General features: G+C 36.0%; 1 protein-coding gene across 24 annotated transcripts in view; it reads right to left on the bottom strand.

Moving 5' to 3' along the window:
- NRXN1 (neurexin 1) overlaps positions 1–23,248 on the bottom strand; it is a 1,228,058-nt gene that overhangs the window by 133,229 nt on the left and 1,071,581 nt on the right. For all 24 annotated transcript variants that reach the window (XM_086326949.1, XM_086326950.1, XM_086326953.1 and 21 more), the window contains 2 exons: positions 21,312–21,401; positions 19,615–19,934 (listed from right to left, as the gene is read on the bottom strand). In XM_086326949.1, the coding sequence (XP_086183075.1) occupies positions 19,615–19,934; positions 21,312–21,401 (410 nt within the window). The remainder of the gene's footprint in view (positions 1–19,614; positions 19,935–21,311; positions 21,402–23,248) is intronic.

Here is a 23,248-nt window from a genome sequence, read left to right as displayed (position 1 = left end):
AGGCTGCTGTAACAAAGTATCACAGCTTGAGTGGCTTATAAACACAGACATTAACTTTTATAGTTCTGGAGACTAGAAGTCTGAGATCAGAGTGCCAGTATGGTTGAGCTCCATTGAGGACCTCCTGCATTTCACATTGCTGCCTTACAGTCTCCTCACAACGAGAGCACAAAGAGGAAGCAAACTCTGTCTTCTATGGGGGCTCCACCCTCATGATGTCATCTAACTCAAATTACTTCCCAAAGGCCCCACCTCCTCATGCCATCCCTTTGGGGACAGGGTTTCAACATATGAAGTTTGGGGGAACAAAAACATTGAGCCATAATGAGTATTTTCTAATTCCAACTATCTGGATTTTCCTTCCCACATAGTTTCATACCCAATTAGTAGAAGAGGAGTATTCTTTTCTGTTTCTTAAAATGTTTTTTTTTTTTAACTAACAAACAATGCACATTATTAATTTCTGCCAGATATTTATGCAGATTTTATAGTAATGTCAAGGTGAATTAAAGCAAAATTCTGGAACTGTATTGTAATTCAAATAATATTCTTATCTTCCTTCAGAGGGGAAAAACAATGACTTTAAGTTTTGACATCGTTATAGCCTAAAGTCTTGAATGAAAAAATTTAGTTAAAAAAAATAAAATATATGACAATCACAAAGCATACATTTAGAGAAAAATAATACAATACATAAAACTGAGGAAAATACGGAGGTATGTGGGTTTATGTGTAAAGGAGATATAGAAACAGGTGACAATAGCAAGTTTATTTATTAAGAGCATGAAAGGTTATTAATATCTTTATATTTATACCTATATCCATATCTATACCCTGTATCTGAAAATAGATTCATGCACTTTGTCCTACAGTGATCTTTGAATAATGTGATTTTTGACCATCAAAGTTTGCTGATAAATACCTCCAAAGACGAGAGGGAAGAAAGCTAACTACAGGACTTAAATAGCACCTGCTGTCAGCTGAACAAATGAGCTCTTCTGATACTGCATGTGCCCAGCAAGGAATGGCCACCACCATCTGACCTACTAGGAGACTGTCTTCAGAGGAGAGTGGGCATAATTGACATAGCCAGTATTAGAAATGCTAACAATTTTTTCAGGTTTTGACAAATCTGTATGCATACTGGTTTGTCTTATTGGACTTTTTAGCTACTAACAATGTACGTGACAAAGTGATTTTATCATTTGGTTGTCCGGAGCATAAATATTAACACAGGTCTCATTCCTTAAGTGTGATTAACTATAATCAAGGCCACATTTCTTGTAATTCCTCTCCTTGAATGTGGGCTGACCTTGTGACTTGCTTTATCACTGAAGTTGAAGCTGCGTTAAGCAAGTTCTGAGCCTGGGCTCAAGAAATTCTGCACAGTTCTACTCTCACTCATGGAATTCTATGATTGAGCTGGCTTCCTGGGGTATAAGCACACGTGGAACATAGGTACATTGTCCCAGGTGAGCCATCTTAGATCAACCAGTCCCTAGGAAACCCAGTAGTGGATCATCAACATAAGAATAGACCCACTGAGATCAGTCAAACCCAAACACAGCAGAGGTTAGACAAACCACCCAGCTGAGCTCAGTCCAAATTGCAGAATCACAGAATCATGAGCTAAATCAATATTTCTAGTGACTTCAGTTTAGAGGCAGTCTGCAACATAGCAAAAACTAATTAAAACACCAAGTAAGTGGGGGAACTTTTTTTTAAAAAGGCAGAACAACATTTATTTTATTCCAGTTTAATTAAATAAATAAAACAATTTTCTTTAAGTAGGGAGAAACAGTTAACTTTGAAATGATAAAAGATAAACAATAACTACATAAGGCTATTAAATGTCATATATGGTTAGGTGTGAATATAAAACGTGTCTCTGCTTTGTATTTGTTAGTTTCTGAGTTTCATTTTAGCAAAGTAATCAGTACTTTTGCTCTAATTACCATTGGAATTAATTGGCAAATGTTTTTTGAAGTTAAAGTAGGAAAAAACCTGGAATCTAGAAAATAAGAAAAGTCCTTCTGTTCTTCCCATACTACTGTAATCTCTCTAATACTTCTGTTCCTGACTGGAGCAAATTGAAATTGGATACGAAGACAAAACTATACCTTGCTTTTCATTTTGGCTTTTCTTCATTGATGAACAGTGCATTATGAGGTCAGAAATATAAGGCTGTTTCTTTCTAAGATTTCATTAAAGATAGGCTATTTGAGAGAATGAAGACTATTTTGCTGACTTACCACATCATCTATTTCTAACCACTAAAAATGAATGACAATAAAATAATGAAAAAGAACTCAGGCCTTAGCAATCACAGAGTCATTTAGAATTTTTGTGATTGCTCTTTGAGTCCAAATGATTATAGCTAAACTTTGTCAAACTAGGAAGATTAAAAGATTCTTTGAAGTTGCATAAATATAATACCGTATATACTCAAGCCAGCAGAAGTTGCTTCAAACGGTTAAGTTAGTAGGGTGAAGGAGCAGAAAACTCAGAATTCAAAAATAATAAAGAATGTTAGGCTTTTTCTTCATATTTCACAATCTGTTACAATTTGCAAACTCAGTTAATTGGGAGTATAGAGACTTCTCATCTGTGTTTTGAATGTGAAAAGAAAAGCAAAGGGTATTCTTTTCTGGATAGTGACTAAACACAGTACCAAAATACTTAATTTCCTCTAGTCATGGCTGCAATCTCAAAGTCCATTTCAAGTCGGGGAAGAATACTGATGCTTTTGTCTCTCTCCCTCCTGAGGCCCCACGAAAAATAAAAGCTAGACGAACTTGTGTTGTCTGTTAAGCCTCTCAGTGGAGAGAAAAAGTATGCAGTCAACACAATAAAGAGCTTTCCAAACGCTAGTGGAAGACGAGAAATGGCTGAAAAAGAGTTGGTGAGTGGGAAAAGCAGAAAAATGCACAGCTTGGAATACAATGCAGAGAGATACAGGGGATAAAGAGTCACTGACAGCTAATCTGGACAAGACGTGGAAGGAGATCAGCAGAAAACACATATAAAAGTCAAATCCATTGGCATCCATCTACTTTTTGACATTGTGAAAGGACCTAAGATGGTCCCCAAAGATCCTCAACTCCTGGCATTGATGCCCTTTTGTAATTTCTTCCCCTTGTGCATGGATGGGCTAAACTAGCTGTAGCCATGATGGGATGTCACTTCTAAGATTAAGTTATGAAAAGTCCATGGCTCCCATCCTAAGTGATACCCAGATTCTAACCCCAACTCTCCTTCCATCTAAGATCACTTGCCCTGGGGGGAACGAGCTGCCAGAATTTATGAAGAGGCCCTATACCCACATGTGTAAGAGTAAGCCATGTAAGTGAATTGGAAAGTGAATTCCCAGCCTCCAGTCAAACCTTCAAATGAGACTGCAGGTTTGGTCAATGGCTCTCACTGCAGCTTCATGAGAGTCCTTGAGCCCAAGGCTCTTAGCTAAGCTTTACCCAGATTCACCTAACCCACAAAAACGGTGAGAGAATAAATCTTTGTCAGTTTAAGTTGCTAAATTTTGAGACAACTTGTGACACAGGGATGTACAGTTAATATAATCACCTAAAATATAAAATGAAACAAAAGCAAACCCCTGAAGCAAAAACAAACTGACAAATGAAAATCCAGGTCATTTTTCTCTTACAGTCAAAAATTTGTTCAAAGAAAGGTAAGGCTCTTAGTTTGAATATTCTTTTTATTCCGGCATTAGGACGTCTACACCATCTGCCATTTCCAAGGAAAAGTCTATCACTCTACATACTCACTGATCACTCTCAACATGAACAGGGTCTCCTGTCACACTCGAGATCAAGCAGTAACACTAAGGCTCAATAACAGAAACCACAGATAGGAGATGTTTGGGGTGAAAGAGAAAGAATTCATAAAAGAGTGGGAACTTAAACTGCTGATCCAATAAACACAGAGGAAACAAAGTAAGAAAAAAAATGTTGAGGAACTTTTGGAAAAAAAAGGAGACAGGTATAATACAAATATGAAACAAAATGGAATGTCCTGATTATAAGAAATTGATATGATGGAAGGGATTCCATTTGATCCTGACCCTGAGAATATTCTCCTTTAAGAAGTCCAGGTAATACAATATTGGACCCATAAGAAAATGAATGTAATCTTAACACATAACTGCAACTGGCATTGGACAATATTTACACAGTAGTGGTAGTCTCAGAGCACTTTACTGTTTCTGCAATTTGTATTCCTAATAGATAAAATATGCAAGATGTGGTTGTGGTTGTCAAACAGCATGTTAAAGTTAACATCTCTGGAAATATAATGAGGTGGTGGGATTTAGAGAAGCTAGTAGAAGACGTAGGTGTACAATAGCTTTGTCTTACTAATGTGGATCTCAAGAGATACTGTTGCACATTAATGGAATGAGAAATAGAGACACTATATGTACTATTTAAAGTGACAAAAATGACTAGTATATGAAAAAATTCAGATGAAAAGAAGAAGAGGGAAATGAAGAGATAAAGACCAGGAACTAATCTGCAGTTTTCATTCTGGAGAGTGCATAAATATTATTTTTAAAATGGATAAACAATGGAAGTGTAAGCATATTATTTAAAGATATAAAACTAATTGCCAAAAGAATTATGAAAAGATATCGTCTCTGTGAAGTAAGAGGAGGGGTGGTGAGGGGTTGGATGGGGTATTGCTACTATTTTTATATACAGCAATGCAAAGAAATAGAGGAAAACAATAGAATGGGAAAGACTAGAGATCTCTTCAAGAAAATTAGAGATACCAAGGGAACATTTCATGGAAAGATGGGCACAATAAAGGACAGAAATGGTATGGACCTAACAGAAGCAGAAGATACTAAGAAGAGGTTAGTAAGAATACACAGAAGAACTAGACAAAAAAGATCTTCATGACCCAGATAATCATGATGGTGTGATCACTCACCTAGAGCCAGATATTCTGGAATGTGAAGTCAAGTGGGCCTTAGGAAGCATCACTATGAACAAAGTTAGTGGAGGTGATAGAATTCCAGTTGAGCTATTTATAATCCTAAAAGATGATATTGTGAAAGTGCTACAACTCAATATGCCAGCAAATTTGGAAAACTGTGCAGTGGCCACAGTTTTCATTGAAAGTTTTAATCACAGTTTTCATAAACAGGTCAGTTTTCATTCCAATTCCAAAGAAAGACAATGCCAAAGAATGTTTAAACTACAACACGATTGCACTCATCTCATGCGCTAGCAAAGTAATGCTCAAAATTCTCCAAGTCAGGCTTCAACAGTACATGAATCATGAACTTCCAGATGTTCAAGCTGGTTTTAGAAAAGGTAGAGGAAACAGAGATCAAATTGCCAATATCCGTTGGATCAAAGAAAAAGCAAGAGAGTTCCAGAAAAACATTTACTTCTGCTTTATTGATTATGCCAAAGCCTTTGACCGTGTAGATCACAATAAACTGCGGAAAATTCAGAAAGAGATGGGAATACCAGACCACTGTACCTGCCTCCTTAGAAATCTGTATGCAGGTCAAGAAGCAACAGTTAGAACCGAACAAGGAACAACAGACTTGTTTCAAATTGGGAAAGGAGTACATCAAGGCTGTATATTTTCACCCTGCTTATTTAACTTATATACAGAGTGAAGTGAAGTCACTCAGTCGTGTCCGACTGTTTTCAACCCCATGGACTGTAACCTACCAGGCTCCTCCGTCCATGGGATTTTCCAGGCAAGAATCCTGGAGTGGGTTGCCATTTCCTTCCCCAGGAGATCTTCCCCATCCAGGGATCGAACCCAGGTCTCCTGCATTGTAGACAGACGCTTTACCATCTAAGCCACCAGGGAAGTCACATATATATGCAGAGTACATCATATGAAATGCCGGCTGGCTGAAGCACAAGCTGGAATCAAGATTTCCGGGAGAAATATCAATAACCTCAGATATGCAGATGACACCACCCTTACGACAGAAGGTGAAGAAGAACTAACAAGCCTTTTGATGAAAGTGAAAGAATAGTAAAAAATCTGGCTTAAAACTCAACATTCAAAAAACTAAGATCATGGCATCCAGTCCCACCACTCCATGGCAAATAGATGCAGAAACAATGGAAACAGTGTTTTCTTGGGCTCCAAAATCACTGCAGATGGTGACTGCAGTCATGAAATTAAAAGATGCTTGCTCTTTGGAAGAACAGCTATGACCAATCTAGACAGCATATTAAAAAGCAGAGATGTTACTTTGCCAACAAAGGTCCATCTAGTCAAAGCTATGGTTTTTCCAGTAGTCATGTATGGATGTGAGAGTTGGACTATAAAGAAAGCTGAGTGCTGAAGAATTGATGCTTTTGAACTGTGGTGTTGGAGAAGACTCTTGAGAGTCCCTTGGACAGCAAGCAGATCCAACCAGTCCATCTTAAAGGAAATCAGTCCTGAATATCCATTGGAAGGACTGATGCTGAAGCTGAAACTCCAATACTTTGGCCACCTGACGTGAAGAACTGACTCACTGGAAGAGACCGTGTTGCTGGGAAAGATTTAAGTCAGGAGGAGAAGGGAATGACAGTGCATGAGATGGTTGGATGGCATCACCGACTTGCTGGGTATGAATATGAGCAAGCTCCAGGAGTTGATGATGGACAGGGAAGCCTGCAGGTGAGCTGCAGTCTGTGGGGTCACAAGGAGTGGGACACAACTGAGCAACTAAACTGAACTGATACATACATCATCTTCTAAATCATATGACTTGTTTTCATGTGCATGTTTTACTGTAATAAAAATAATTTAACAACTATTTCCACTTTTTTGGCATATATATATAATACAACAAAATCTAAAAGTAAATTTTGCCAGAATCCTGCTATTAGCTTCAGAACCAGTGTAAAAGAGTAGGTTATAATTAATGTTATTACTTGCAATTTGAGGTATCATCCATTTAAGTATACCATATTTTCAAATAACCCACACAGCAAGACTAACTCCTTCGACATATCCTAGGTTTTGTCTAGATTTGTCTGTCATCAGGAATTCACTCTACTCCCCAAACTTCACTTAAGTCTTTGTGTTCAATTAGTGTTATGCCAGCATGCTCCTCTAATCTCTTTTAATTTGCTAGTTCTTTGTACTTGGTTCTCACTTGAAATTGTCAATTAAAATATCACAGTTAACCCCAAAATGATAAGACACTCCTCAACCCCTGAAAAAGCATGCTATACCCACTGATCTGTAACCTGTCAGCAAAAACTATACCGCTTTGTACCCCTGTCCTTTCCACCTTACTGACAGACCTTCCTTCCTGAACTTAGGCGAAAGTCAGTAAGACAAACTGAAATGAGAATTTGCCTTCTGTATGTCCTATTCACAACTTTCTCTTAAAAACAACAATATTCTTTGTTTTAAAACTGTGTATTAACTCTCCATGTGAAGGAATAACTGTTTTCCCCTTCTTATATGTACCATTTTCATTCTCTGCAACTATTGATCAATCCAGGAAAATTCAACACTAGGCAACACTCATTATTTACCTCAGCATTGGGATATGCGCTTGATGTGTTCATAATTTATCTATGCAAGAACTAATTCCTTAGTGGCCACTATGCACCAAGCACCTTAGGTGTTGAGCCTGCTTAGGGGAATAGGGCATAGGTTTTGACTTTCAGGGGCTTGTCAAAAAGAAATGGAAGTAAAAGTTATAGGCTCTGATAGATAAAGAACTATCTGTTATCTACTTATCTGAATGTCTATTTATCTATTTCTCCAAAGTGCTATAATACAAGAAATGCATTCTGCTTGGGGATTTGGGGGAACGTTTTGAGTGAAATGTAAGGTCTAAAATCATCTCATACCAGTAACATGAGCAAAGTGAGATGGCTAGATAGCATCACTGACTCAATGGACATGTGTTTGAGCAAACTCCGGGAGATGGTAAGGAACAGGGAGGTGTGGTGTGCTTTAGTCCATAGGGTCTCAAAGAGTCTAACGTGTCTGAGTGACTGAACAACAGCAAAGAACTTTATAAATGTAGTCAATTACTATTAATAAGACCACAGGCACAAGGGTAGCATAGGATAAAAAGAAGAAAAGAGGACCACTGATGGCAGAGAGGAAAACATTGAAGAGACTGAAAATCAGAAGTTGCATTTTGTTTACTATTGCTAGCATATCGATGATAAATTTCAAATTTGGTGCTTCACACATGTTTTTTTCCCCCTCTTCTGAATCAACTTTCCAAATAATATGGAATGCCAAGTCATACTGAGAAGAATATATAAGACAATGAGGTGATTAAATAAAACACAGACAACTTCAGGTACAAATATAAGTATACGTCTATCTAAAACTATAATGAAAACTCTTACTTTGGACAGTGGAAAGCCTTCACTTCATAACAGAATAAGTGGGTCATTTGGCTGCCTCATGGTGTCTTATATTTCATTTATTGTTATGAGTTGCCATATTGGCTTTCTCTAGAATTATCACTAATGGTCACTTAATGCTGTGCATGGGAAATTCAGGTGTAGGTATAGGAAATTCACCACAAAATGTGAAAGAATCTTGATGAATCTTTTTTACTTCTAAAATACAGGCATTAGAACCAGAGAACCTCCATTTAATGTAATGTGAATACTATTTTCTTTTGAAAGAAATTAGTATTCCCTTTGGACCCATGGACACAAGTACTTACAGTATAATCTAGCTGTATACAAAGTCTTTTGATATATATTCAGGGATAGTTACTGTAGAGGAAAGCTAAGAGATATAGGAAATATGAAAACAAGCTTCCCTTAAATGTTCTAGGGCCACGGTTCTCCTGCTGAATTTTTATTACTGGGGTATATTTAGTGGGCTTCCCTGGTGGCTCAGATGGTAAAGAGTCTGCCTGTAATGTGGGGGACCTGGGTTTGATTCCTGGGTTGGGAAGATCCCTTGGAGAAGTAAATGGCAACCCACTTCAATAGTCTTGCCTGGAAAATCCCATGGACTGAGGAGCCTGGCAGGCAAAGAGCTGGACATGACTGAATGACTTTTTAACACACACACACACACACACACACACACACACATTTAGTGAAGATCTTGTAAGAGCTGGCTTAACATGGTACAGCAGATAGAAACTCCTCACGTGGTTGTTGTCACTGTTCAGTTGTCCAGTTGGGTCCAACTCTTTGTGACTTCATGAACTGTAGCACACCAGGACTCCCTGTCCTTCACCATCTCCCGAAGTTTGCCCAAGTTCATGTCCAAGAATAAACATCAACACCTTAGGAATCAGAGAATTTTAGGATGGGAATGGGGAAATTTAATTCAGATGACCCTTACATCTACTACCTTGGGGAAGAATCCCAGAGAAGAAATGGCATAGTCCTCATAATCAAGAAAAGAATCCAAAATGCAGTACTTGGATGGTCAAAAATGACCTCATGTGGTCAGCTCACCAGTATTCTGGGGAATCTATAATTAAATTTATTTTTTATGCAGCCTGTGGACAGAGTTGATCAAATTCAGGCCCACTTCTCTTATTTGGGATTTGAGTCATCTTGTTTGAATCTGTAATGCTTAGAATAGGGTCTGGCACACAAAAGGAAGAAAGGAAAAAAGCGATAAACAGAGAGAAGAAAGAAGAGAGTGGAAGAATGGGAACAAGGGAAAAATGACCATATACTTTGTGCCAGACGCTATGCTAAGATGTTTGCTCATGTAAATCAAGCTGACACAAAGAACCTATCATCACAGTAAGAATGATTTTAAAGTTCCCTTTATCACTGGTTCATAATTCATTCCATGTAACAGTCCAACATTGAGTTCAAGCAGTATCCGCAGTTCCTCAGCCACGTGGTATTTATTCTGTGGAAAGACAGAGGTGATTCTGCTCACCCACACCCCTCTCAGGGAAGTCTCCAGGTCCCTTAACTAGGAAAATCAATCCTAAAAGAGGACAAAAGGAGTCTGCGTCACCAGCTTTCCTATCAAACCTACAGACTGGAATGATAATATTTATTTTAGAAGTTTTCCACAGAGTGTGGGTAATTTCAGATCCAGGGTAATGTCTAGCACATTGCCAACACTCAGGACATGTGAATTAATAAAAATGTGTTACTTCAAAACACTTGCTGTTTAAAAAAAAAAGACTAAAATATCTTCCACCCTTTCACTTTGTTTCAGAGTTTCGGTTTGTCAGTGATACTGTTAATAATATGCTGTTCATCTGTTATGTACAGAAGCTTTGTTCTTGTTGACTTGGTTGTTGTTCCTGTTGTTCAGTCGCTCAGTTGTGTCCAACTCCTTGCTATCCTATGTAATGCGGAATGCCAGGCTTCCCTGTACTTCACTATCTCCTGGAGTTTGCTCAAGCTCATGTCCATTGAGTCAGTGATGCCTGTTGAATATTGCATTTTATAATTAATGCACGGTTTCTCCACACATCCGAGAAGTAGCTGGTTCCTGTCATACAGGTCTGTATCTCTAGGTACCACACCTTTATCCTCAAGAATACAATACTTTGCAAATATTTTATATATTATGTACACAAAAGATATTTACTAATTCATAATTTTAACTAAAAGTACTGCAGCTTTACAGGCAACATACATTATGGTTAAAAATATTAGGTTGGCCAAAAAGTTCATTTGGCCAACATCTTACAGAAAAACTTGGATGAAGATTTGGCTAACCCCATAAACAACTTAATAAAAACAAATATACACTGCTATTTTTGTTTTGATTATCATTTCTATGCTAACTGAAGAAACTATTGGTTAACACTTGTGTTATTTGTCTGCTTGAGATTCTACATAAAAAGAATAGCCATGATGAGAAGACAGTGTTTCATGAGTGCTAAAAAAGGCAGATGAATTAGCTATATCGCCTCTTAAAGTTCATATCACATGATACTACATATTTTTTGTTGTTGTTGGAGAACTTTTCAGTGATGTTAACTGATAAGAAAACTTAATATAGGCACTAAATAATGAAAATTGAAGAACTCATGTAGTACCCAAGGAAATCTATAGATTCAATGCAATCCCTGTCATATTACCAATGGTATTTTTCACAGAATTGGAACAAAATTTTTTAAAATTTGTATGGAAACACAAAAAAACCTGAATAGCCAAAATAACCTTGAGAAAGAATGGATCTGGATAAATCATGTGCTCTGACCCCACTCCAGAACTCTTGCCTGGAAAATCCCATGGACGGAGGAGGCTGGTAGGCTGCAGTCCATGAGGTCGCTGAGGGTCGGACACGACTGAGGGACTTCCCTTTCACTTTTCACTTTCATGTGTTGGAGAAGGAAATGGCATCCCACTCCAGTGTTCTTGCCTGGAGAATCCCAGGGACGGGGGAGCCTGGTGGGCTGCCGTCTATGGGGTCGCACAGAGTCGGACACGACTGAAGCGACTTAGCAGCAAGCACAGTAATCAAACCAGTATGGAAGTGGCACAAAAAAGGGGTACATAGACCAGATACTATAAAACTCCTATGAGAAAACTTAGGCAGAATGCTCTTTGATATTAACTCACAGCAATACTTGTTTTGGCTCCATCTCCTAGAGTAATGGATATAGAAACAAAAATAAAGAAATGGGACCTAATTAAACTTAAAAGCTTTTGAACAGCAAAGAAAACTATAAACAAAATGAGAAGACAACAGAACAGGAGAAAGTATTTGCAAATGATGTGACCAATAAGGGATTAATTTCCAAAATATAAAAACAGCGGATGCAGCTCCATAAACAAACAGACAACAACAACAACAAAAAACAATCAAAACATGGCAGAAGATCTGAATAGACTTTTCTCCAAAGAAGACATACAGATGGCCAACAGGCACATAAAAAGATGTTCAACATCACTAATTATTAGAGAAATGCAAATCAACTATAGTGAGATACCACCTCACACTGGTCAAAATAGCCATCATTAAAAAAATCTATAAATAACAAATCCTGGAGAGGGTACAGAGAAGAGGGAACCCTTGTATACTGCTGGTGGGAATGTAAATTTTTGTAGTCACTATGGAAAACAGTATGGAAGTTCTTTAAAAAGCTAACAATATAGTACCATATGACACAACAATTTCCCACTCGTGGCCATATATCCATAAACATGAAAACACTAATTTGAAAAGATAACATGTACCCAATGTCCATAGCGACACTATTTACAATAGCCAAGACATGGACACAACGTAAAATGTCCATTGACACAAGAATGGACCAAGAAGATGTGGTACACAGATATACAATGGAATATTACTCAGTCATTAAAAAAGAATGAAATAATGCCATTTTCAACAAAATGGGTGGACCTAGAGATTATCATCATAAGTGATGTAAATCAGACAGAGAGAGGCAAATATCCCATATCATTTATATGTGGACTCTGTTTTTAAAAGGATTAGCTTATTTACAAAGCAGAAATAGATTTACAAACAGAAACAAATTTATGGTTACCAAAGTGGAAATGCAGGGGGAAGGATAAACAAAAGTTTTGGATTAACAGATATAGGCAACTATATATAAAATAGATAGACAAACAATGAGGCCCTACTGGATAGCACAGGAAACTATATTCAATTATCTTGTAACAACCCATAATGGAAAAGAATCTGCAAACGTATACTGTACATCAATTCTACTTCCACAAGATATTATTAGAGAGATTTAAGTTTAATCTTGATATCAGTTTATTAAACTAAACCTACTGTTTTATATATATTACCAAAGAAAAAAGCATTGCTAACATACATGCATGCATACACAATCTTCTTATTCCAGATGACTTGCCTCCTCCCCTTCCTTAACAAAATACTTATTACATGTAAAAGAGGAATAAGTCAACAGATATAACATAAACATACTCATGTACTTGAAAGCCAGATTATTATGGTACCCAGAATTCATAGTATTGACTAAAATAAAGACAAGAAGATAAGGTTATTTTATTGCTACTTTAAATTTAACTCATTTCTTAATAAAAGGGGAAGGAAATGGCAACCCACTCCAGTATTCTTGCCTGGAAAATCCCATGGGTGGAGGAACCTGGTAGGTTACAGTCCATGGGGTCGCAAAGAGTCAGACACGACTGGGCGACTTCACACCTGACACCTGACTTAATAAAAAGTAATTCCTTTGTCCTCAACTGAGACTTGAAATATCAGGAATGGTGACAATCTCACCAGTCCTTTCTGAGAAAATGTTCACTGAATTTACTGTCACATACTCATTAGATACAGGGTCTTAAATCATTCCATTTCTCCCAAATGGTATCAATTATATCAAGAATCATAAACCCAATTTAGTCTAATGCACAGCTGGAAGTACTTGATGTTTTTCATATCCATGTTGAAAAAAGAGTATAACATGAATTTTTAAGCTCCTTAATCAAGACATGTTATTGAGGACAATTACAGAAGTCATATTTTCAATATTCAGCACCATATATGAATGAATTTCTGTCTGAGAACAGCTGGGAAACAGGTATCGGAAATTTCTGGGTTTCTCAGTCAATAGTAATTTCTGTTGCTAGTGGTGGTGGTTGGAGGTTGAGTAAAACAGTGCCGGGTATGGGGATCAGTGGACAGTTCACTTTGCAGTATATTTAGTGTTCTCGGTCCCCTCCCACTAAATGCTAGTGACAACACTCCCCCTGAATCACTTCCTGCCTCCCACTGCTTTTCAACATACTTGTAGGGGAATGGCGCTGCCTCCCTGTGGAAAACACATTCAACAGAGAATTCAGCTCAGTTGCGTGCATGCGTGTGTGCATGCTAAGTGGCTTCAGTCGTGTCCCACGACTCTTTGCGACCTATGGACCCTAGCCCACCAGGCTCCTCTATCCTTGGGATTTTCCAGGCAAGAATACTGGAGTGGGTTGCCATGCCCTCCTCCGGGGAATCTTCTGGATCCAGGGATCTAACCAGCATCTCTTACGTCTCTTGCATTGGCAGGCGGGTTCTTTACCACTCGTGCCACTTGGGAAGCCCCTTCAGCTCAGTATGTGCTCAGTATATGCAATTGACGCTTTGATTCAGAAACAGCAATTCAGAGCTATTGTTTGCAAGGGCGAAGAAAATATTTTAAAGGTAAGAAAGATGCTTTAATTCATACAGTGTACTTAAAGAATGCTTTTCAAACATAATTATTATTTGTATAAAGGTTACATGTGTCAGGCATTATTTTTTACTTCTCTTCATTTTAGGGTGAACCATAATGAAAAAAAATTTTTTTTTGGACAATGAAAAATTGTCAAATAGCAGTGACTGTATATAGTTCTCATATGATAGTGACTATTTAATTCTCACAATAAGTTTATGACACCATCATCCCCATTTTATAGATGGGAAGCAGAGATACTGAGAGGCTAACTTGCCTAAGGAACACAGCCAGTATACAGGGAAAGTAAGACTAAGATTTAAGCAAGCATTCAGGCTTCTGGAGTCACTGCCCTTGACCCTTGCACAATACTACACCCTTAACAGCCTTGTCAGTGCTGCCTCTTCAAATAGTCGGCTCTCAGAAGGCAGAAGCAGACTGGGAGAGATTGGGAAGAGTATGAAGGATGGAAATAGGTAGGTGAACAATGGAAAGGGCTTTGCAGGCAGAGCAGAGAGAGGTGTGAAATGGCATGACCTCTGGAGGTTTCTATTAGTAGTTCAACAGATCAGAGGAAATGGCTGTGGAGAAGAGTAGAGATAAAACTTCCTAGTGAGGCAGATAGGAGTCTAGCTGTGAAGGATGGACCCTGATGATCATTCGGGAATCTGCTCTTTATCTTAAATACTTGGATGTATTAAGGCTCATATCTGCATTTTCAAAAAGAGAAGCCTGATCCCTACCTAGGTAGAGATCACACTGAACTAGTTAAGAATACGTGAAGGCAGAAGTGATGAGATTCTGAACAGAGGCCAGGCTCAAGGGCAGAGGACCAGCTCACCTCAACATACTCTGAAAAGAAGCTGGCTGCATAGCCTTGAGGAAGTTATTTAGTTTCTTTGGGCCTCAAATTTCTCAATAAACTCTTTAAAATGTATATATCCTAGAAGTTTTGTTTACCAGTAATGAGGGGGAAAACACCTTCTAAATAGCAGTGCTTCTTTACATTTAAAATTACAATGAATCATACTTTTCTTACTCGGCACCATTAGTTTCAGAAGAACGAGCCTTTGTATACATTTTCAAATCTACACCCAAGTGTTTTTCTTTTCACTATGCACTAAAATTTGCAGTTAAAATGTACAGTAATTTAAGTAAATTCAGCAGAATGATTAGACTAGGGAAAATAAAATTAATTATTCATGTCACCAGTATTTTAAAATGCAGAGTGGTTATCAGGAACACACATAATTATAAGTAATGCAGTTATTTTTTAATAATGAAGCCACAGCTAAAGTTAATTAATATTTTTAATAAAAAATAAAATTTTGCTCTTTGGAGTTACAAAATGTTTTTTGTTAGCTTTAGATATTTTTCATGGAAATATGTGTGCACTCTGCTTACATTTTTCAAACAAATAGCATTAATTTTTTATGAGTATCTCCAAAGCTGCCAGGAAGCAATAGCAGTGTCCAACACATTCAAACACTTTTTTTGTTTGTACACTAATTGGGATTCTTTTTGGAACATTCTACAGGAATCAAATACCAATGAGTTCAGTAGGAAGTGAATACACATGTCCTGACAACCTACCAATGGTTTAAAATCCTCAATAGTACCTTTTCTTGAGTAGGTTTGCTACCTCTATTCTGAATAAAGTCTAACTGGAACCACTAAATTGTTGCAGTACATTTCACTCATACTTACTGATTCTGCTCCAGTCTACAATTTAATTTCTTTCTAAGAGTTGCAAACTATAGTCCCTCCAGTCAAAAACCAGAATCTCTCAAAGCCTTATTTCTCTCCTTTTTTAAGGTTTTTGAAATGAGATGAAAAGAAGATGAAAAACACTATGGATTCTTGAGATCAGGTAAGGAGACCAGAGTCAGTTTCTACTCTGAGTGTAAAAGACAGGGCCTCTCTATTATTCTTATGAAGAATGATTTTCTTGCAAAGATAGATTTTAAATATGTTGTCAAAGTAGAGCATAATACAATTTGTGAACTAAACTGGGATGCTTTTGAGAGTCAAAAAAGGATTCTATTAATAATTACATTGATATACCACTGGGTACATGGGGCTTCCCTGCTGGCTCAGTGGTAAAGAATTCACCTGCCAAGCAGGAGACATGGGTTTGATCCATGGGTCAGGAAGATTCCTGGTGAAGGAAATGGCAACCCACTCCAGTATTCTTGCCTGGGAAATTCCATGGACAGAGGAGCCTGGCAGGCTACAATCCATGGGGTTACAAAAGAGTAAGAAATGACTTGGTGACTAAACAAGAACAACACAGTTCAAGAGGTTCCTAAACCCACTTATTTTAGAGAGATAGCAAGCAAGGCCAGAGTGCAGCGAGGTTAACCATCTTGTCCAAGATACTCACAAAGATAGGAGGTTGTATTGAAACTGGAAACCTGTTGCTGTGATCTTTCTATTATACCATACCTTCTCTAACCAAAAGGCAATACCATGGATCCATATTGTCTACAGTATGTAATTAACTTTTAATATATTCTTAATGGAAAGAATACAACATTGCAAAATGTGATACAAAGCATAGACCAAAAGAAATGTCAAAATATTGATCTCAAAATAAACAATTTCCTTTCTTTACAAACTGGCAACCAAAGGGAATGAATATTGTCCTTTGCATGTTAACTTGCTTTAACTCATTTACATAAAGCTACATATACATCAAGGGCTCTTGGCTGGTGACTCAAGACAGTAAAGGTTCCGCCTATAATGCAGGAGACCCCGGTTTCATCCCCTGGGTCTGGAAGGTTCCCTAGAGAAGAGAATGACTACCCATACTCCAGTATTCTTGCCTGGATAATTCCATGGACAGCAGAGCCTGGCGGGCTACAGTCCATGAAGTTGCAAAGAGCTGGACATGACTAAGCAACTAACATTTTTTTCACATATACATCATAGATTGCCATATTATTCAGAAGAGCAGGGAACACTTAGCCATCAAAGATCTTGTGTAACACTTTTGCCTCCAAACCCAAGAAGGAAGATCTCAGCATCCTGAAGAACTTTATACTGTCAAAAGTTTGCGAAGATTCACTTTCTGGGATTATCTTTATAGAAAGTTTCTCTTTGTTAGGATGAGTGGGTCTTATGGAAACATTTAGATACTAAATATCATAAACAAAATAACTTTTTGTGAATTTTATATAATCCATATTAAAAAGTACTACTAATATTGTTATAGTCATATTTTTTAAAATTATTTAATCAGAAGGGTTGGTAAATGGATCCATTACTTCATGACATAGATCATGTCTTTCTAAAGTAAATATCAGTCTTAAAATTGATCACTATCAAGAGAAGAAAAACTTTTTTTTTTCTTTTTAAAGCATATTCACTTTTAAATAGGAATGTAAACAGAACCTTATGGGATGACATTTTGTGAATTCTCTTTTATATTCTTTGACTCTGTGAAAACTGAAAAATACATTTCTCCCCACTACTTGCCTTGCAGAATGGCTGAAAAAACCTCATCTCATCTATCTGAAATGAATCCAATTTAATTCTGCTTGACCAAAAATCTGTTTCTATAGTTCTAAAACATGCAATCACCCTTCGGTACATAGGCATTGTAACTTAAGTGGCTCTGTGTTATCACTGAGGAAAATACACGTTGATTGAGAAAACAGTCCAGTATGGCTTTTGAAAACTAAATGACCCTCCCTGGCATACAACTGAGTAAGACAGTTGATAAAAGCAGGCAGTTATAGCCATTATGGAAGGAAGATGCCTCATCCAACCTGCAAAAATGGGTCAAAGGTTATAGTCTTAGACTGAGCATTACAAATCACTTTCCTATTGAAACTTCCAAGACTCATAATTCTAGCAAACACTTAAATTCTGTATATATCAATAATTTCTTTGTAGTTGGAGGGCAGTTAAAAATCAATTGTGAAGTAAAGGAAATTCACAATAAATTAGCCTGCTATTCAAAAATAAGCAATTTGATTTCTTCCCCAGTAGTCTCTCTTTCATACATTCACATTTTACTACCTGTAATCACAAACATATCCTTATGAGAGAATTTTAAAAGCTTTCAGTACAACTTTAAAACACTGTTGCCACAATTGAATGTTTGTAGTATATTATTCTAAATTATTTAATTGCTATTATTGGTCTGTTGAAATCTGAAGATTTAAAATATCTATTTTTTAATCAACCTAGTAATCTTTTATTTAAGTCAATACCTCCTCAAATGAACCAAGTAATCACTAATTGATTAGATCATTTACTTCCATAAACCATTGCTATCTTTAAACATGTTATAGCTTATAAAAAAAGAGAGTCTTTTCATTGGCAATTAATGGGCAGTTAACTATTTTCCTTTTACATTACTTAATATTATAAAATGCATAAATTTTAATTTCTTCATTTTTAGGTGTTGAACTTGTAAATGAAATAGCTATTTTACACATATTTTCTTAACAAACATAATTTCTTACTACATAGCAAGTACTAATAAATAAAGCATATTAAAATGAGGCTGATACTTCCTTATTGGGGGATATATCTGGTTTACCTAAGAACTTAAGCAGCTGCAATTTCATTAATGATGAAGCAAGACTTCTGAGGAAAAAAAATCTGCTTAATTAAAATTTTATTCACAAGAATATTTCCAATTCTAAATGTCCTAGAATATCCTCTTCTGAATTATTTACTTAAAGGAAAAAGTTTATCATTGTTCTGTGTTTTGCTTTCCTATATCAGATTTGCTTGAATAACCTGCTTATTGTTAAATAAGCCACACACAATAAACACAACAACAAATCATTAATGAAGTAATATCTTAATTGAATTGTATACTTCTTGTACATTGTGACATTTAAAAATTTTTTCCCCTAAAAATTTAGACATAAGATTGAAAAATAAGCTCAGTGAATATTTTGGGTGAGGGCAGTTAGCCACATAATGTACAAAATATGTTGGCCCAAGACAGTTTTTAAATACCATATTTTGGGTCTTTGTACTCAGATAAACTAATAGTGCATTTTTTCCTATCAATAGTAGAAGAGTAGACTTATCGTTCATGACAAGACCCACGTGCCTTCCAATTCAAAATTTTCAGACTTCAAAATACAAGTGCTGTAGGTAATTTCTTTTTTAAGATTTTCAGAACTTGCTTTTATTTAATTTTGATAAAGTTTTGAGCTTGAACAAGGTCTTGCAGATACTTCATTAATTTACTTGTTCATTTAACTTAAAAAGTGAAAACCGTGTATAATGCTCAGACAATCCCCTTAGCTTGGTCTAGACCAAGGTTACTGGATCAAGACCATCAACCTAGCCACACACAAACCAATACAAAGTTTACCAAAGTTCACAAGCCACAAACCAACATTTAATCTTCAAATTGAATCCATTATATTAAGCAAGTCTCAAAACAGCCATAATGATTGAGATCAGAAGTAATCCCATTCTAGAAAAGACACACATGCAGAAAAGTCCACTTTCATAGTCACAGATTCAAAATGAAGAAATGAAATCCAGGTACTCACCTGGCTAACGGGTTCTTTCGTAGGGGGCTTTCCTCTTCTGGCTGTGCTAGTAGCCAGGGTCGTGGTGGTCTCCATAATTGACGTGGACATCTCTGACTGCATGGCAGTGGCTGTCGACTCAGTTGTCATAGAGGAAGGCACTTCACCAACCAGTCTCACATTTCCCACTATGGCGATGTTGGCATCATTTTCGGCTGCCATATTCAGAACTTTCAAGCCATTGTAGTAAAGCCCAGAGAGCTGACCCTGGAAGGGCTGGCCCTGCTCTTTCCCGCCAATTATTATGGTTGCTTGGCTATTGAAGATTGTGAGCTGACGCCCTGTAAAAATAATATTACATACATGCAAAAATGTTGATTGTGAACTCTACATTCTATAAAGGATGATAAAACAGATCTTTCATGGGGTGGATAATGAGAGCAATAAACTATAAGAGAGGCATTTGACTCATAATTCATTGCTTATAAATGAGGTGTCCATGAAATGCATAATCACTGGCAAATACTTATAAATTCTCAACTTATTGTAAATGTAGTGCCTTTGCTAAAAGACCAATCAAAGATATATATTATAAATCAATTTTCAGTGGATCACTTTCTCTTTTACCTCAAGATCTCAAATCTAAATTGATAAATTAAAAATATGTAAGATATCTAACATTTCAAGTATTTGTCATTCTAAAATTACCACTGGCAGAAACTAGTCTATAGCAGCTGAAATCTAATTTAAATTTATTGTAAAAATTTCATAATTCACATAATGGTCACATGTATCCATATGCTTTTCTTTAGAAATGTTTATTTTTTTGAATGCAATAGTCCATTGTTATTTGAATTATTCTACTTTTCTGGCAAATACACTGAAAAGAAACACATGGTTTACACTGAGTGTGTCAGAGACAAAACAAAGAAACAAAAACTCCAAAAAGATTTTTCTGATTGGCTTTCAGCAAGTCTATTAAAACAAAACAAATGAAAAAAAACACATAGCTTCAGATGTAAAAAGCGGCTTCAGGAATGATACACAAACCGATGGAGAAATTATGGCACATTTCCATTAAACAGCAATCCTCAGCAACAGTACCAAAATCATCAAATTGAGTATCCATTTTTAGCAGATTGCTCTCTGTTCATAAAAAGCATGCACACAACTTTAAGTTCAGTTTTAATTAGGGCTTGTTCCCAAATGCTCTTAGAAGGTTGCAAACGTTAAAGGGACTTCATTTTGACTGGCAATCCATATTGCCCACTATTTAAGATGCCTAGAGTTTAAACCAAGAGTTTTGTTTGTTTGTTTGTTTGTTTTTCAGGACCATAATAAAGATATCAGAACTACATATATTTTAGTTAATAATTTAGAGGCTGGAACATGTAATATAATCTATGAATGATTTATCATTTTGGGTTAATGCTTGCTGTGAGTACCTTCATAGATTGAGTTAGTGGATTATATTTAACAGTCCCTTTAACCTTAAGTTAACAGGGTAAGATTATTAAACAGCTGGTACGTCTAAAAATGTATAGAAAGTATTATACAAGGAATGCAAATATTACTATCTACATTTTACTGTTTTAAATCTGTTTTTAATTTAGTTTTACGGAAAATTTATTTTTTATGTTTATTAGTGTTACAATGAAGTACTACTTGGTTATGTTCAAATTATTTTTTTATTTGAAGTTTTAATCAATGTTTTTTACCTTTGTCGAGTAGCCATTCATCAACTACTCGACCAAGTCGATATGGAATTCGCTGTCTAGCAATCGCCAGGCGCTCGTTATCATTGTTTCCTTTAAAGTTTAAAGAGACATTTCATTGGTTAAAATCTGTAAGGTCAAAGGTTAAAAGTTAATACTTAAAGCTTGAGCTATACAGTTGCCACATGATTTTTTGAAATTTGGAATTTTAAAAAGTTCTACCTAGAACATTTCATGTTTCAGACTTGTCATTCATTCATTTATTTTATTTTAGCAAACAAAATTATTCCTATGTTAATTGAAAATTAGAAATCTGCATTTGAGCTAGGTTATTAAAACTTATGTTATAGACAGACCCGAACAACCAATTTAAACAGCATATAATAGCTTTGCAAAAAAATGACCGTTGATCTCAGGGTTTTGTCTTTTTGATGTTTCTTATTAACTAGTTAAACATGTTCAGGTGAAACAGGTTTAAGTTTTCAAAATACATTCAATCTCTTATTCCAGATTAGTAATTTATGAACACCAAACTTAATACCATCTTTGGCACACTGAAGCATCTAAAATAGGCCTAGCATACTTTATGTCCTATTCAGAAAAGAGAAATTCTTATTCATCTCATTTAAGGAAACCACAAAGTCTGAATAGTTCTTACATATTCCACAGAAATTGGTTTATCAACCACTTGGACATCATAAGGGAATGCATCTTGCATCATCCAAATATGTTATGATAGGAAAAGGCTTTGACAAAAGTGACTTTATTTGAGTGTCCTTCAGTTTCATTTAAAGCTTGACATGCTGAGGTGTATAACTTTGAAAAAAATTATATACTCAGATATTTGCTTTTTATTAAACTATTCTAAAAAAGGCATGATAGCTTCAGGAACAAACACAAGCCACAATAGTGGTTCCGTATTCATAGCTCTAACTATGTAGGAGCCTTGATACTTTGAACAAAAAATTAATCTAATAAAAACATAGTTTAAAATGACCTTGAGTATTGCTTGCAAATAGATGACTGTTTTCTTGATCTATAAAGCACTTAGGAAGAATCTAGGCTTCCATCTCAGCACTCAATTGTGTATATTGCCAGAAGTTTTTCTATTCTATGAAAATTAGTTAACATGGAGTCTTGCACTAAGGAATTTTAGTAATAGCTCAGATGGGAACTCAGAGGTGAAAGAAATGATGAATGGTAGTACTGCCCATAGGAAAAGACCAGAGCATTTTACTGGGGAAGAAAAAAGATATAAATTTTCTTACATTTAGAATAATTAATGTGTTTTCTTGGGCTGGTCTTATTATATACTATACTTACCACAAAAAACCCACCATGATATTGGTCACATACTTTTAGAGAAAGAGAAAAGAACTGTCATTTAGACTTTATCAATTTGTCTTCTGAAGTTTAATATGACTGCAAATATTTCATACATTAGAATTTAACTGAAAGTACAAATATCAAAATGGAATCAAATATACAGTTTAATAAAAACACATATGTATTTCTCTGTATTATGAAGTTATTAATATGTTAGAATATTTTTTTCCTATGGGAACATATATTGGTATATTGATAATTTTCTAAAAAGGATAATATAGCCTAAATTACAAGTCTATCTTCATTTTCAAAAAGTGTGTTCAATTTACATTCTCTTTTGTGTGCCTGTATACATATATATTTGGAAAAATATACTAAAATTTAATATTGGTTGTCTTATGGCAGCACATTTATTGATGAATGTGTTTTTGACTGATATATGATTTATGTAATGAACATGCTTATGTACATAATTTGATAAACTATTTTCAAAAACACATAATCTTTGCTCTATGGATTTCTTTGTTGACCAACACGCATACCAATTTACACTAGTATAATGCTCCTGACAACTTTATAATTATGTAGCTCTTTGTCCAAGTTTTTATGCTAGA

The sequence above is a fragment of the Bos grunniens genome, chromosome 11 (assembly GCF_055505025.1).
Source record: "Bos grunniens cultivar Pamir isolate PY7600 chromosome 11, Bosgru_T2T1.0, whole genome shotgun sequence".
NCBI classification, from domain to species: Eukaryota; Metazoa; Chordata; class Mammalia; order Artiodactyla; family Bovidae; genus Bos; species Bos grunniens.
The sequence above is the reverse complement of the archived record's forward strand: the minus strand, read 5'-3'. Positions and strand labels throughout refer to the sequence as shown.